The 16,290-nt window shown below is 32.6% G+C and overlaps 1 protein-coding gene across 3 annotated transcripts in view; it reads right to left on the bottom strand.

The window, feature by feature from the left end:
* Positions 1-2,982: 2,982 nt before the first annotated feature.
* The window catches only part of LOC140440388 (uncharacterized), a 113,574-nt gene continuing 100,266 nt past the window's right edge, over positions 2,983-16,290 (bottom strand). For all 3 annotated transcript variants that reach the window (XM_072530856.1, XM_072530857.1, XM_072530855.1), the window contains exon 3: positions 2,983-10,878. In XM_072530856.1, coding sequence (XP_072386957.1) covers positions 10,468-10,878 — 411 coding nt within the window. In that variant the 3' untranslated portion in view covers positions 2,983-10,467. The remainder of the gene's footprint in view (positions 10,879-16,290) is intronic.

Below are 16,290 nucleotides of genomic sequence, written 5' to 3'. Positions count from 1 at the left end.
AATTCTGAGAAGATTTTTATTACAGTTCCAAACAATTTAACACCATATTCACTTAAAATTGTCAAACCACAGGTTTTTATATCTGTACCTCGGAAGGATACAACACTATGTCCATTTTTTCAATTTTGACCCTTTTATAGACTAATAATTAACTTTTATAACTTTATTTAAAGAAATAGAGCACTAGATCCTAAACCATTTGCTGATAAAGAAAGTGACATTTAAAAGAACACCAAGGCCATTTTTACTTAGAGGGATAAAACACCATGTGGAGCTAATGTTTTGTCCCTCTACGCATGTGAATTACCGCCGCGCATATCTCTATGATGAGAGGTAGACTGTTAGTGATCTAATAATAATACTTTTGCCATTTATGGTGTGTTTACAGTGGTTTGTTACTAATAATAAGTACAATGAACCATAATTCTTGTAGGAGAAAGATTCTTGAAGTACCTACTAAAAAGTTCTGCGAATTCTTCTACTGCATTTACAGGTAAGCTACCTTTTTGCTCATTATTTTTAAATTATTAAAAAACATAACCTCAAAAGGGTAATGTAGTGATTTGATACCAAACTTAGACTAGCAATATTATTAAATCTTTTGCAACCAATATTATACGCCTTAATTTCAGAATCAAATAATACACCAAGCAATGATGTTTTAAATGAAGAGAGATGTCTTGAGTTTTGATAACGAAGATCAGTCTGATATAGACAAAAGTTCTGATAAACTATTCGTAGTGGAAATGAAATAAGATCTGCATTACTAAAATGGGCAGATACCGTTATTCCTGACAGTAACATATAAGAAATCATACTATGGTCTTACAAATGTTACAGCCAGAATAAAAATGTTAGCATTAATACTTGTTTAAAAAAGTAAAAATTATCATCCGGAAGTTTCTACTAAAGAGTAATACCCACAGGGAGGCGGACACTGTCTATGCGCTGATAGAGCGAAAGAGAAAAAACATTTGTATTTACACGCCCTGGGACTGGCAGCACTTTGTCAGACAAACCTCAATGAAATATACCGTACATAATATGAAACTAGAAGATTTTAAAAATTTAAGGTCTTTGTATGATGTCAAAAAATCTTAAAATCCGCCTTTGATTAATAGAAAAGAGACGTTAACAAACAACAAGTTCTTCTGTCGAACTGTGTTTAACTGCAAGTTAAACAAAATAGGATTGGACCTCTGTTTTTAAAAAGTAATTTTCATGACGAAAACCAGGAGATTGACCTTGTTAGGTTTCGAAGCGACACCTTACATTGCCAAAAGATTTGCAACTGGTATCACAAAGTCCAATACTTATATCACAACAAAAGTATAACGATCTATTGGCATTACTGTCATATGTTTCTACATTTTGCCATGATTTTTATCAAAACTTAAAGCATACCTACTAGTAATACTAATAGTGACTATCCAGAAGGAGACTTACTTGAGGATGACTGAGTGGTTTGTACCTAAAATGCCATTTTGGTTAAATACATAGATGTATTATTTGTATTTGTAAAAGTAAATTGTCTGGTTAAATAAATTTTGTCAGTAAAAGTCAAATAGGATTGTAGTTGTTATTGAATACCCCATACTAATTCTTGCAGTACAATAACTTTATTAAATGGATACAACACCATGTCCGTTAAAAGGGTTAAAAAACACAGGAACAAATTTGTTTTTAATTATAACAAAATGTATTATGTAAATAACAATAAACAGAATGTTCTATTAAAATATTGTTTATCTTAATAAATAGCTGCAGCAATAATACTTTTTGGTGAAAAAAAGTTTAAAACTGCTCTCCTGTAAAGTTTTAAAAATGAACATAGTGTTGATTCCTTCCGAGGTACATATATTTGCATTTATTTTTTTTCTAACTTGCATAATAACTGCCTTTTCTAGTTTTTCCCTCTCTTTGTAGCAAACACCACTTATTTGGCTTCATTATCACTGTATAAATACTTAAAGAACTGGTTACACTTCGTAAATACGTATACACAACAAGTTGTAGATACGACTGCTGACGTCACACACCGTAGCCTCACTGGGAGGAGCCGTTTTTATAGCCTCCATCAAAATTTAAATTAAGAATTGATTTATCTTAAAAAATATATATTTTTAAACAATTTCATGTTAACTATATTTTTATATATTTTATAAACTATTGAATTTAATTGAAATTAACTATATTTAAAAATTAGTGAACATCCCTATTTATCTTTCAAAATACACTGCTTAATTTTATACAAAATACGCTTAAGAGTCATATCAGTTTTTTAGGAACCAGCTGTACTTTTAGTATTCTTAAACAAATTTTAACTTTCAGTGTTATTACTACTTAATTTCACCTACGTATCTCGTGCTTTGGGTTGTCATCTATTCTTTCACTGGACTACGCATTCATACGCAATCCATAATGATATCTTCTTCCATTTGTCCATATTCAAAATCTGGTCTGAGTTAACCGTGAATTTTTTAATTGCAACTACAAAGAACACTAAATACTTCAAATGCAGGAATACTATAATAAAATTAGAAAATAGTGCATACCAAATGTGTCAACAATGAAAATCGAAAATTTGGTTTATCACATTGATATTTTAATTTCACGCTGTTGCAACACGTAAATATGAATTGTAATCAATAACCAAAACAAATATAGTTAAAGAAACTTACAATATCACCGTATCCAACGAAAATTTATTCATAAACACAATTTCTTAATTATCTGAAAATCATGCAACACTGTACAGCTCCTTTTTTAAGCTACTAAAAAGCAATTTTCATGGGCTATTGTTATGACCAGTAAAAATGTTGTCGATATCAGATTTGCGTACAAGCTTTTACATAGAAATGTTTTATAATATACAGTGTGGGCAAAAATTCAATTGACAATCCAATAGGCAAAATAAATAAAATTAAACAAAACAACCAAAAAAGCAACTAAAATCAAAAACAAAAAAAAACAAACTCAAGTTTTTGAAAGTTTATTTAAAAAATAAATAAATAAAAATTAAAATAATTATTATAATCTCTTGCTTTCAAAAAAGTAATATATTTTATATTTGTTTACTTTTTTAATCAATTGCTATCTCTGTTTTTATGTTTAGAGAGATTACATTTTCATATAATAACAAAGAATAGATAAAATTATGGTCTGACACACAAAAGGTCGATATGTAGATCGGACAAAACATTTAAAAAATCTATAAAATTGATACGGGTTGTTTAATTAAAAGAGTCTGCCATCAGATGTGACAATAAAGATAAAACCGATGTTACTGCATGTTTTAAGGCAAAGGATTAGACTGATTTAATAAATAAATACTTTCATATTTAATACATCAAAAAGAAGAGTAACTGCAGCCATTTTAGTACAGCTCGTTATGTTTTACTTTTATTTATAATGTGACTATCACTTTATTATTCTGTTACCGTACATTTTGGCTATTTCTGCTGTCAAAGTTGTTTCCCTCCCTCCCGTGTGTAGGAGCATTAGCCAATTTGCTGACAAATGAAGTTGACATTTTGACCTTATTGGACGTGGACTTCAAGTTTAGAGTATTTTCGCGTTAGATGCAGCAGCCTTTAATACGATTACAATAGTTTTTATCAGTACATATCAGTACCAAAAGCCTTAAAGAGTCAATAAACATAATTTTAAACCTTTACTTCACTTCTTATTGATTTTTGGCAGTCTCTCACCATTTACATCTAATTTTCTAGGCCTAAAAACGCCCATGCACAAAGTATACAATAAATAATAACTGACTAAAAAAGTTACATATAAACTAAACATTTTCTAAAAATAAATAAGAATTGTTTAATCCTCTACATAGACCTCTTTTGCGCCATACTACATCTGTAACAAGACTTGAACATGAGTGTTTTACTTGAAATCATCGATAAAATAAATAAAAAATGTATTGTTCATTGAAACAATGAGAAAAAACTCACTGTAATTATGTGATTATCGGTGTCACTTAATTTTGTTTAAATTTCTTTTCGTTTACTAAAACTTTTTGCATTATTCCTAGTTACTAATGATAATTACAGTGCAATTACCCATTACTCAGTGTAAATTATCTGTCAATTGAAATCCTCTAAAAACATTGCGACAAAAGCACAGATTAATCTAAGTCTAGTTGAGAATTTATAAGATTTAAAACACTGTGCTACCATTCAGAACTTGTTCATTGTAGTTCAATAGTGTTTGGTATATGTTAAACGATAAAATCAGGAGATTGAAGTCTTAAAACATGACAATATCCTGTAGATGACAGAGACTCAACTCAAAAACTGCTAACTTTCATTCTAATTTTTAAAACAATAATGGTGTTAGTGTTAAAGGCAGTGGATTATTTTAAGGAAACAGTATTACTAAGTCATTTTAAGTTGTGATAAACAGTTGAACATAAGACATTTGATCTATGAGCAAGATTATTTTGGAAATAAATAGGTACTGAGTTCTGCATCATCCAATAAAAATTTCTATTGATAACAGTTTAATGTTTCCTTTCCAGGAATTTTCTAGGACTTGTTAATGACTCTTCAAGAGGTCGAAGAAACCTTGAAATATAAAAATGATTTGCAGATGACTATTATTATTGATATTAGGGTAAAGGCAGTGGTTTATTTAAGGGAGATGGTATTATTAAGTCATTTTAGGGTATGGAAAAGAGTTGAACATAAGATATTTGATCTATGAGCAAGATTATTTTGCAAATGTATAAAATACCGAGATTTGTGTAGTCTAATCAACAAATTAAAATTTTGTATTGACGGATTTCTTCTTTTTGGAGAATATTATAGAAAATATTATAACGACTTCCACTTTTGTTCTACTTTACATTTGATCTTCAAATGTTTAATTTGGGCTCACATTGTTCACGTTCTTGCCAGTTTTTACTGAACTATTTCTGTGCTATTACAAGAATTTTATTTTTCACAAAGTTTTCAATATAGTCTAGAAGTTATTTGTTCTTGCAAGATTTTTTGGTGATTATATTCCCCAGTATTCATTTTTGATTACATTTTTGCTACTTATGTACGTTTATTTTGTTATTGTCAATAGTTTCTTCTCCAGTTTCACATTTCTTTGTTCTCTTCTTGATTTTAGTGATATTGTTCTACGAAGCTTCTCTTTTTGATCTTTCAATTTTTAGAGTGCTCAAAAACAAAAACAACTAAAAGATTTCAAGTAATACACCCACTTTCAAGCTTCTACGTTCAATTTGAAAATAAAAAAACTAAAAACAGCCTCCAAATTAATAATAGATTATGCTAAGAAAAAAAAATTGCATTGCTTACAACAAAATCCATGTACACGGTACATAAAAACATTTTATTCACATTTGGCACGACCTAACCGCCCATGCATAGATATTTCACTTTTAACTAGATTTAATGACTTATATTATTTTATTCAATGGTTTTTTGAATGCGCAAAAATCGACCATATGGTATACCAGCTTTAGACAGAATGTTTTCAGTTGGCGCAGTCGATAGGATTAGATATAGTTCATTATATTCGTAGTTATACAAGTATGTGTTTAAAAATATTTCCAATATATAGTTGATTGATGAGTAGTTCGCCAAATCCAAGTGCTCTAACAGAAATATGTACTAAGATTATAAGATAGCTTTCTATGTTTATTTCTCTTCTAAACTTGCAATTTTTTTTTTTCGTTAAAGCAGAATACGATATAGTCGATTTTTGCAATTGTATTTAATTTATTTTTACACATGTATACCACATTTAAAAAAGTGTTTTATCATTCAGATAATACGCTTTTTAATAAAAAAATACTAAACGTCCTTAAAAGTCGTTGCTAATCACCCTGTCGTACACATACACGATGGCGACAGCTCTTTGCCCCTGCGTCTTTGTCAACACACCACATTTTACCCAACAAGGAGTTAAAAATCGTTCAGCAATATTTCTTACACTTACAAAAACGTTGTTGATGACTTAACCTCACATAACCTAAAAACATTAAACTTTTTTTATAAGTTCTTTAAATTTGGTTAATCCCTGAAAATTTTTTAACTTCTTTGGGTAAAACATAATTTGTTACACAGAACCTTTTCAATTTACGCTAGATCTAGTTCCGTGGTGCTGGTACCGAGTGTTAAACGATTCCTGACACAATCTGTAGTGTGGAAAAGTGTTTTAAGTTTACCTATTTATAACGATTGCACTGCTTTGCTTGATTGAAAAACAGTTTTGGTATAATATAAATAGTATTAATTAATAGTCTAATAAATATTTGACATTTTTCTTCCTCAATAGTTGAAAATTGGGAGGAAAATGACCAATCATTCGAAATGTAGCTACAAAAAAAGATTTGCTCCAAAGATATCAACAAAAAATACAAAAAAACAAAAGTTAATAGAAAATTAGGTTAAGTTAATAGTTGTTTTGCTTTATTTGACTCATTTTACGATGTATACCAGGTTTACTAGTTTCTCTCTAGTGCTTTAGTGTGTTCCTACAATTCTACAGTATTCTACTCCAATCATCTGCACTTCCTGTCTTGTATTTTCATAGCACAAACAATGTTAAACAAGGAAAAAAGCATAAGATGAAAGGAACCAAAGAAAAAGAAATCTCATTTACTTCAAACATTTAATGCAGGAAAGAGAAAGTAAAGGATAAGAAAGGGAATGAGGAGGAAGTCCTCCTATTACCTACTATTCATTTTAGCCTTCTTTCTCATTCTAGTCTTAGGAATGATAGGAAATTCCTTCAGCTCGAAAACTTTTCGAAATATTAGACCACTCCTGGTCTAATATTTTTAACACCACGAATAAGAATTTTTGGAGAAAATTTTGTTTGCACAGTTTGGATCGTAATTAAGTCAGTTCGTTTTGAAGAAAAAGATAAAAGGAAAGCTACAAAAAATATTCTAACAACCGAAAAATTGATAATCTGAGAGGAACCAAGGAGAAAAAATTTCAAATATCATAAATCTAATCCAAGAAAGAGAAAATAAATGATGAAGAGGTGAATAAGAAGGAAGAAAACTATAATGGGCGTAGGAATAAATATAAGAGGCAACCTGACAATAGGAGTGAGTTTAGGAGTAGGAGGAAATCGTTCATATGACTTTTTTGGCATCCAGCTCGAAAACTCCTTTTGAAATCTGGCGCGTTTTGCCCAAAAAACTAAAAGGAAAGCCACAACAAATGTTCATACAAAAAAAAAATAGAGAATCTAAAAGAAAACAAAGAAAAGGGAAGCTCATACAGTTCAAATCTCATAAATATGATGCAGGAATGAGAAAGTAAAGTATAAGGAGGTGAATGGGCAGGAAGCGGGCTAGAATGAGGATTAGATATAAGTATAGCAGGACTAGGAATAGGAATAGCAATAGTAGGAATAGTAAAACTTTTTGGCACGCAGTTCGAAAGCTCTTTTCACAATTTGAAGAAAGAACCACCAAAAAAGATAGTTCCAGTTGTAGGATACTGGTTTATTAAAAAAATTAGTTAAAAAAAAAAAGAAAATAACTTTGAAATAGTGTGAATAGAAGGAGGAGATGAAAAATATAAACCTGTACATTTGTACATTTGTATGAATGAAACTAGTAAAACGAAATGTGATGAAACATTAAATGTTCGGACCATAAGAAAATATGGTCAACAATAAATGTTTTTGAAATATTTTATAATTATTAGTATCTGGATTACTTTAACTAAAACAGTCTAAACACACAACTATTAAAATGACATCATTTTACATAATTGGGAAGTCTCTTATCTACATTAAGTAATACCCAAAGATTACGCAGATGGTGTAATCCGAAATTTTGTCTCGTTCATTCATGCTGCAAGTGATCGAACAAAGTTTGATAAGATAGAAGATAATGCCTTTTTTTAGTATTTTCCTTTCCTGGAAGTTATTACGTCAATTAATTAGTGAGTAAGCTCATTTCGAGACAATAAAAATTTTTTGGAGTGGAGATTTCGCAAATTATAGATAAGATGAATTGTTAGACACGAAACGATTTCGTAGTCATGAGAATCCTCATAATGAGAGTATTGTAAATGGAAGACGTTTGAAAAATTATATAAGTGACTAGTAAATAAATTATGTTACAACATCCCATTCAGAGTACCGGAGAATTGTTCTGGAGCCTTTAGGCAACACAGGATTTAACAACCTGACTGAATAGTTGGAGATTATAAAGCTCAGAACAACCCTGAGTTGACTTGGTTCCTGCAGAAAACTACATAGCAACATCAGGTATCAAATACAAGACCAAGAAAAGCTTGTTGATATATTTTCCAGTCAAGTCTGGAGCTTGAGAAGGCAGCTTAATATCTCCTATGCTATTTATCACGTCAGTGGACAGAATAATTGAAAATGGTATGAATACAAACAGATCCATCTATCTTGAGTTCAAAGGGTTATGGCTGCGATCTTTCAAGACAAAAAGCCTAAACATTTTCAATCGATTGTTGGTCAAGGTCTTTGACCTCAAGGTTTGCTTGATATGGAATGGACATTCGCCATTGAAAGTCACGAAAGCGTATGGATTACTCCAGAGAACAAGCCACATTTAAAAACTTTCAGCATTATAACCTCTTTCAAATAAGTCTGAAGTTACACCAAGCTACTGACTATCTTCATATTGAGTGTCAAACCTAAATTATATATAATAGATCACAGCTGTATTGATTTGGTAGAACTAAGTAACGAAGAAAATAGCTGTAACAAATTCGCAATCAGTACAAAGACTCGCCTGTCTATGAATCAGTTACGATGAGATTGTACCTTATTTCTGCCTTAGAGATAATGCTAGACCTTTCCTACTGCGTTTACATGTCAGGAGAATTGTTCTGGAAAGTACCTTTAAGCTAAAAGAAGCTCACTTATCTAAAACCTGACAACCTGCCCTGGTAGTTTGAGTTCTAAGGCTCGAAACAACTCTGGATTGATATGGTTGCTAGTGATAAAGAGTGGAATACTCTAGAAGATTATAAAGATGGCGCAGGTCACATATTCAAGTACCAAATGAAACACCAAGAAAAGTTTGTGAATATATTTTTCATTCAAGTCTGGAGCTTGAAAAGACTGCTTATTGCTAAATATCTCCTACGCTATTTATTACGTCAATGGGCAAAATAATGAAGCATGGCGTGAATATAACCAAAGCAATCCATCTAGTAAGGAAGATTTTGGGGTCAAAAGCTTGAGGAAGCAATATTTGACAATCAAGCAAAAACGGAAGATTTTGGAAGATCTTTCAAGACAGAAAGGCTAAATTAGTACAAGAATAAGTTATAAAATCTTGCAATTCTAGTACATGTAGCTAAGATTTAAAAGCACAAGGAGGTAGCAAGCCAAAATTTGGTAAGAAGTAATAAGTAACAACGTCTGGCAGCTATACAGGAGAACATATAATTAAAAAAACGAAAGAAAGTAATTAAATTCTTATAAAATATCGAAGATATGCAATGAATGACTAGAATTATATTTGCGAATAATCAGTATTACAACCCCGACCTTTAATTGCGATAAAACGTTACCTGAATATCCTTATTCTGTTCTAAAATATAGAAATATATTCATAAAATATAGAAATAAACCTAAAGCTGTTATTTAGAAGTAAAAACGTCAAAAATATTTGTTTTCAAAACTGTTTTCCAACACTTCAACTTAGTTATATATTTACCTTTTCGACACACACAAATTGTATCAAGAATGTCCGTTCAACGTGTTGTAAGTCGGCTCCCAAAAAGAAAATAAAAAAATATTTAGAAAACGTGTACTCAGTTATGCACGTAAGGTAATAAAAGTGGGTTTTATCGACCATTTTTCGTCGAATTTTTAATTTCACATAAACTCTTTTCGTTTTTAACAATTGTACATTTACTAAACTGGAAAGTTTTATAAAAGTGATTTCTCGGCATCTTAGGTTCAGTACAGGTATGAAAAAAAATATTTTGTGGGACTGGACAAATGTGAATGTGATTTGGGAAGTGAATTCGGGGGCAAGTCCTAACCTGGACTTTTTGAAACGGTTATACTCAGAATTGTAAAAAGTTTAAAAACTGCATTAAATGATATTCCAGAGTTTTTATAAATAAATCTGTTTTTGTGTAATTTTGTAGATTTACTTTTATAGATTCTTAAAAGATATATGGGAACCACAACTGAAAAATTTTCAAATTTAAGTGATAAAATCACAAGAGGTGTACGAAGTTATCGATCTTTGGAGACAGTCGGTACTTTCGAACTTTGATTATAAAAAATTAACTGAAATCGACGTCACACAAGTTGTTTTTGAATACCTTAGGATTCGTGATAACAAATATACTTTACAAAAACGTTGGTTTTGTTTTAGGAGCCGACCATTGGTACCGTTAACGTCTCGTGACGCTAGACGAGGCTAAACATATGGAATAAAAAACATGTATTCGCACAAAAAGTCATCAGCTAAGAAGTGACGTATGGTCAAACGTCAGAAGGGGGTTTGTTCACGACCCTCTGGCTCCTCACTATGGTGGGCACAATGACGACTGGCAACGTCGGAGCCGGGGGCGGTTGATAAACAGTCTGCTGTGAGGCGGTCTTTTTGCCGCCCCCCGTAAAAATTTTAACAGTTCTTTGTAAAAAATCAGTCTTTTGTATAGTTACACTATGAGATGGGTTGTTTATAGGTTTTGATGAAGAAGTTGAGGACATCGAATGGCACCGGACTACTAGGGGATTCGAAGAGGTCGACCATTCGCTGCTGGTGCTGCTGCTGGATGACGAGGTCGATAGCATTCCGGCTGAACAGGACCTGTACGGTGGCGGGGACTCGCTTTCTAGTACTGTGCGGTTTGGAGGCGGTCGAATACACTTCTGGTAAATTTCGGATTCCTGCAAAACACAACAATATTACAATATGTCGACAACAACTAAGTTGATTGACAAATGAACGCTATGTTTGATCAACCAACAACCAATTACAGACTTTGAAGATGCACACCACCACAGCCATAACGTCAATATATTCGCAGCAAACTAAACACTTTTTTAAAGAGAAAATGAATAATTTTGAGCTGGTAAAAGTCCTGAAAAACAAATCGTGGGAATACGACATTGACGTCCATAACATATTCATAGATTTTAAACAGGCCTACAACTTAGTTAATAGACATAAGTTATATCAAACATTGCATAGCTTCCCCAAACATTCCCCAAAAATGCATCGTCAACATCAACTGTCATAATACAAAATGAGCTCACTGAGAACTTTTTAATAGTCGAAGGAATAAATAAATCAATAAAGATTGCCGCCTAATAGCCGATGACATCAACATGTTGTCTCGCAGAATGGAGGAGACGACAGAAATATATTCATAGTTAAAAACACGGGCGAAAAAGTCCGGACTAGAAATAAATATTCAAAAGATAAAAAAGCTTGCATAATCAAGAACTTTGGGAAGCAGACGCACAGTTGAATTAGAAGACGATATTGAAACTGTAGAAAGTTTCACATATCTAGGAGTTGCATTACACAAGGATGGAACAAAAGAACCAGAAATTCAAAGAAGAACAGTAAAGGAAAACGCCCAAAAACAACTTATTTTCCACTCGCCCATGTATTCCACTCCAAAAACACATACTGGAGATAGAAAGAAGGGTCTACAAAACTATTATTATAACCAATAGTATTTATGGATGCGAGACGACATGAGTGATGACAGAAGACCATGAACTTTGTTCAAAGAGGCACCGATCTCAGAATTCGTAATACTTCACAAACTTCGATGGGCTGGTCATGTAGTAAGAATGGAGACTGGAAGATTGCCAAAAAGAGCCCTAGATAGAGAGGAAAAAGTGGAAGCGGACGCGCAAAATTTGCTAGACGTGAGACCTAGAGACAATCGGCGAGGGACCAGCAAGGTTGGAGGCATAGTTTGGAGGATGCCAAAGATCTATTTCGATTGTAGTGTCATTGGAGAGAGAAAGATCCAGAATACATGTTAACAAGTATGGGACCCAGAAAAAAGGCGATATTGTAAGGGCAAGGACTGATAATTTGAAAATGCTGCTTACGACTCTAGGTAAATAAAGAGAAATTAAGAAGTGGAACAGAATAAAGATAATGAAACCAAAAAGAAGACGATGAACACAAAGAAATATGGCATCCAGCAGGAACAAAGTAAGACGGATTTTAAATCAAACACATCAAGAATTTCTCCATCAAATATTGGGAAAGTTTATTAGTCAAACTGAAATAATTAACATGGAAGACAAATTTTTGATTACAAAATAATAAAACAAATTGAAAATAACAAGAACAAAACATTTTGTACATTTTTTGCTACCCCTTTGCTTGAAAGGTGCGTAGCTTTCTGAATCCCATCCTTAAAACCTTTTCAACGATATCTCATAAGTCACGATCCCAAAGGCCATTAGAGAACGACTTTGAATTGCTCAAAAAATGACCAGAATAACCAGATTTAATGTGAAAAAATTCTTGCAACTCCTTTGCGACAAAACAAAATGTAAACAAAATATAAACAGAACGAACAAAATCGACTATAACACTGGAATGAAGAAGAAGAACTTCTTTACATCATCAATCATGTTTCTTATTTGATAATTAAAGTATAGTTAATTATTTTGCATATTAATTAAGGAGAGGAAGTAGTCTATTGAAGACTTTAATCATATCAACAATAAATATATTTTTTACAAATAAACAAAACGCTTTGGTTTTAGACACTGATTCGTCTAATTAGGTCTTCAAACTGTTGTTTAATTACACTAACAATTGACATCCAAACAAAAATATCTTTTGTTTGCGACGATTCGGGTGTAGGCAAACAAGAACGGTTTACTTTCAAAATAATCACCATTTTTGTCGCACACTTTAAATGTAAATAATTTTTTATTATCTTCCGAAGGGCATGCACCTTCGCCGTTGAGTCACGAGACAAAATATCTGGTGTAAAACAGATAAAAACAAATCACAAACATAGCGAGTCAGTGACACGAGGGTTATTGTTTTTCTTTCTTTCTTCTTTGGTTATGTACACCTGTAAAAGTGTGCTAATAAATATTTATGAGGCAGTTGGTATGTCTACGGTCGGTGCCAAAATTAACCAAAAATTTTTAACAACTTTTTTTGAGTAAACAGAAATTATAAAATTATATATACAATTAGAGATGCAAGCGAAAACAGACGTTTTTACTGAAAAATGAGTTAGTTGTTTTTCAAATACTCTTCATGAACTTGAACGTACTTTTATATGATTTTAAAATAACTTTTTCTACTGTGAACTCATCAGTGCTGTCTTTAGGCCCCCACAAAGTTCATCATTCAATCCGATATTGTTGCACGGGGGAGTAAAAAAATCATTAGATGTCAGATTAGAACTCAATAACGGATTGACTATCAAGCTCATCTTTGTCTTGTTCCATATTTTGAAACTTTTATACTATAGCATACTATAGTACTAGAACAAGGAAATCATTTTACTTGTCTATTATTAAGACTGTACGCGCAAAATTTCGGGCCAATGCTTTTTAAATGCATTAATTTTTTTCGAATCCTGAGAAAACTAACAAGTATTTTTAAAAAATTTAAACGCAGAATGAAAAATTACATTATTACCGAGGGCCGAAAGTCCCTAAAAACTTCTATAATGTTGATTTTAGTAAGTAACAGGGGTGAAAAAAAAAGAGAAAATTAAGTGTGATTTTAATTTCAAATATCTCGTTTAAAAGAAACTTTTTGTTTATTCTAAGGGATCAATATTTCCTCGATTTCCTATTATTTAATAGTCATATTAGACAATACAGTATTGCTACCTGGGAACTATTATAAACGAACAGTGGAGCAATGTACAGGAAATAAAGTGCCGCATAGGAAAGGCAAGAACGGTCTTTAACAAAATGAGCGCCATCTTCAAAAGTCACAACATATCCCTAGATACAAAAATGAGACATTTGAGATGCTATGTTTTCTCTGTGTTGTTGTACGGGGCGGAGGCATGGACGCTTACAGACACCACTATTAAAAAACTTGAAGCATTTGAGATGTGGCTTTATAGAAGAATGCTGAGAATATCATGGACAGCAAGGATCACGAACAAGGAAGTTCTAGAAAAATGGAAGAAGGAACCAGAGATTGTGTTTACGATCAAACGCATAAAATTGCAATATCTGGGACACGTTATGAGAAATCAGCACCGTTACTCCCTGCTGCAGTCTATATTGCAAGGTAAAGTCAAAGGTAAGCGAGGACCCGGTAGAAGGCGAATATTATGGCTGCGGAATTTAAGAACATGGTTTAAGAAAACCTCAACGGAGCTGTTTCGAGCCGCAGCGAGCAAGGTCATGATTGCCAATATGATTTCCAACATCCGAAACGGATAGGAACCAGAAGAAGAAGAAGACAATATAAAATATTGTTTATAAATTTGACAAAACTCATTTAGATTGGTAATGCCACGAGCCAAAATCCGCTGACATCGCGTTTCTTAAACCTCGGTGAAATGTCAATTCCAGTGACAAATCCAGCCAATTTCGACCGTACAATTAAAAACATTTTGCAATTCCACGGAGTATTGTGTTTTAAAAGTATATCGACTAGACAAAACAAACATGCAGATTTGCATAAACATTAATTACATTATTTTAATAATACCACAAAGAAAACATCGATTTCTAGTTCACTGTGAATTAAATTTATAAAGGCGAAAGATTTTTTTGTATAAGAATGTTTTTCTCTATTTTATGCATGTTGAACAGACTAATGCAGCTGTAAAATTGAAGTATGACACAAAAACTCGCGTTCTCTACCATATGCTTTTTCAAGATCAATCTTCTTAAAGTGCCCTCTCCTCAATGGAGGTTGGCTACTACAATTTTAAACTCTTCTCTATCTTCAGCTGTTCTTATTAGCTGTTCAAAATTTAGCCCTGTCCATTGTCGGATGTTTCTGAGCCACGATAGTCTTTTCCTTCCTAGGCCTCTCTTTCCCTCGATTTTTCCTTTCACTATAAGTTGGGTATATTGGTACTTATTATTTCTCAGTATGTGGCCCAGGTATGATGTTTTTCTAACTTTTACTGTGTTAAAAAGTTCTCTTTCCTTGCCTATTCTATGCAGCACTTCTTCGTTTGAGGTATGCGATGTCCATGAAATTTTGAGTATTCTCCGGTAGATCCACATTTCAAAGGCCTTCAGTTTATTTACGGTTGATGTTTTGAGGGTCCACGTTTCAACTGCATATAGAAGAGTTGACCAGACGTAGCCTTTTTATAAACGTAGTCGAATTTCGAGTTTTATTCGAGAATCACAAAGCAGTTTTTTTATTTTTTCGAAAGATTTTCTGGCCTGTTCTATTCTCGATCTTATTTCTATAGATCAGGATTTAGGCTGCTATCGATCCAACATCCCAGGTACTTAAATCTATTGACCTGTTCTAAAATGTGCCCATTTATTGTGCAAGGTTGAGGTACGTTTTGGTTTTTTCGGATTGACATCACTTTGGTTTTTTTAATGTTTATTTTCATACCAAATTGCTCACAGGTCGAGTTGGTCTTGTCGATGAGTCGTTGATAGAAACTCGGAGTAAAGATTAAACAGCAGAGGCGACAGAACACATCCTTGTCTAACTCCCCTCCTAATTTCTACTTCTGCGGATGTGGAACCTTCGATCCTAACTCTGGCGTTTTGGTTCCAGTACAAGTTTTTTAAGAATTTGATGTCTTTTCCATCTAAACCGACTTCTTGCAAACGTTCTAATAGTAGGTCGTGTCTTACTCTATCAAATGCTTTTTCGAAGTCTAATCGAAGTAATTTTGTTTGATCCGCATTACATGCCCTATCCACCTCAGACGTCCTATCTTAATATGTTTTACGATATCAGGTTTCTGGTATATTCTATAAAGTTCGAAGTTGTATCGTTTTCTCCACACTCCATTGTCATTCACTGCTCCATAGATTCGCCTTAGTACTTTTCTTTCGAAACATAATAACATGTTTTCATTACTTTTTGTTAGAGTCCAGATCTCTGAACCATATGTTAGGACTGGACGTATTATTGTTTTGTAGAGTTTTATTTTTTTATTTCTTGATATAATTTAAGGAGATTGAGCCCAAAATACCATCTGTTGGCCGTGCAAATCGTTTATCTCTGCAGTAGTAGTATTTTCAGTGATAAGGAGCGCTCCCAGGTATACAAATTTGTTCACTGCTTCAATGACGTCGTTTTTTATAACAAGTGGTCGTAGGATTTGTGGTTGCGTGCTTATTTTTATATACTTCGTTTTA

Source organism: Diabrotica undecimpunctata, chromosome 4 (genome assembly GCF_040954645.1).
Source record: "Diabrotica undecimpunctata isolate CICGRU chromosome 4, icDiaUnde3, whole genome shotgun sequence".
In the NCBI taxonomy this organism is placed as follows: Eukaryota; Metazoa; Arthropoda; class Insecta; order Coleoptera; family Chrysomelidae; genus Diabrotica; species Diabrotica undecimpunctata.
Note: the sequence above shows the minus strand (reverse complement) of the source record. Positions and strands in the feature narration are given on the sequence as shown.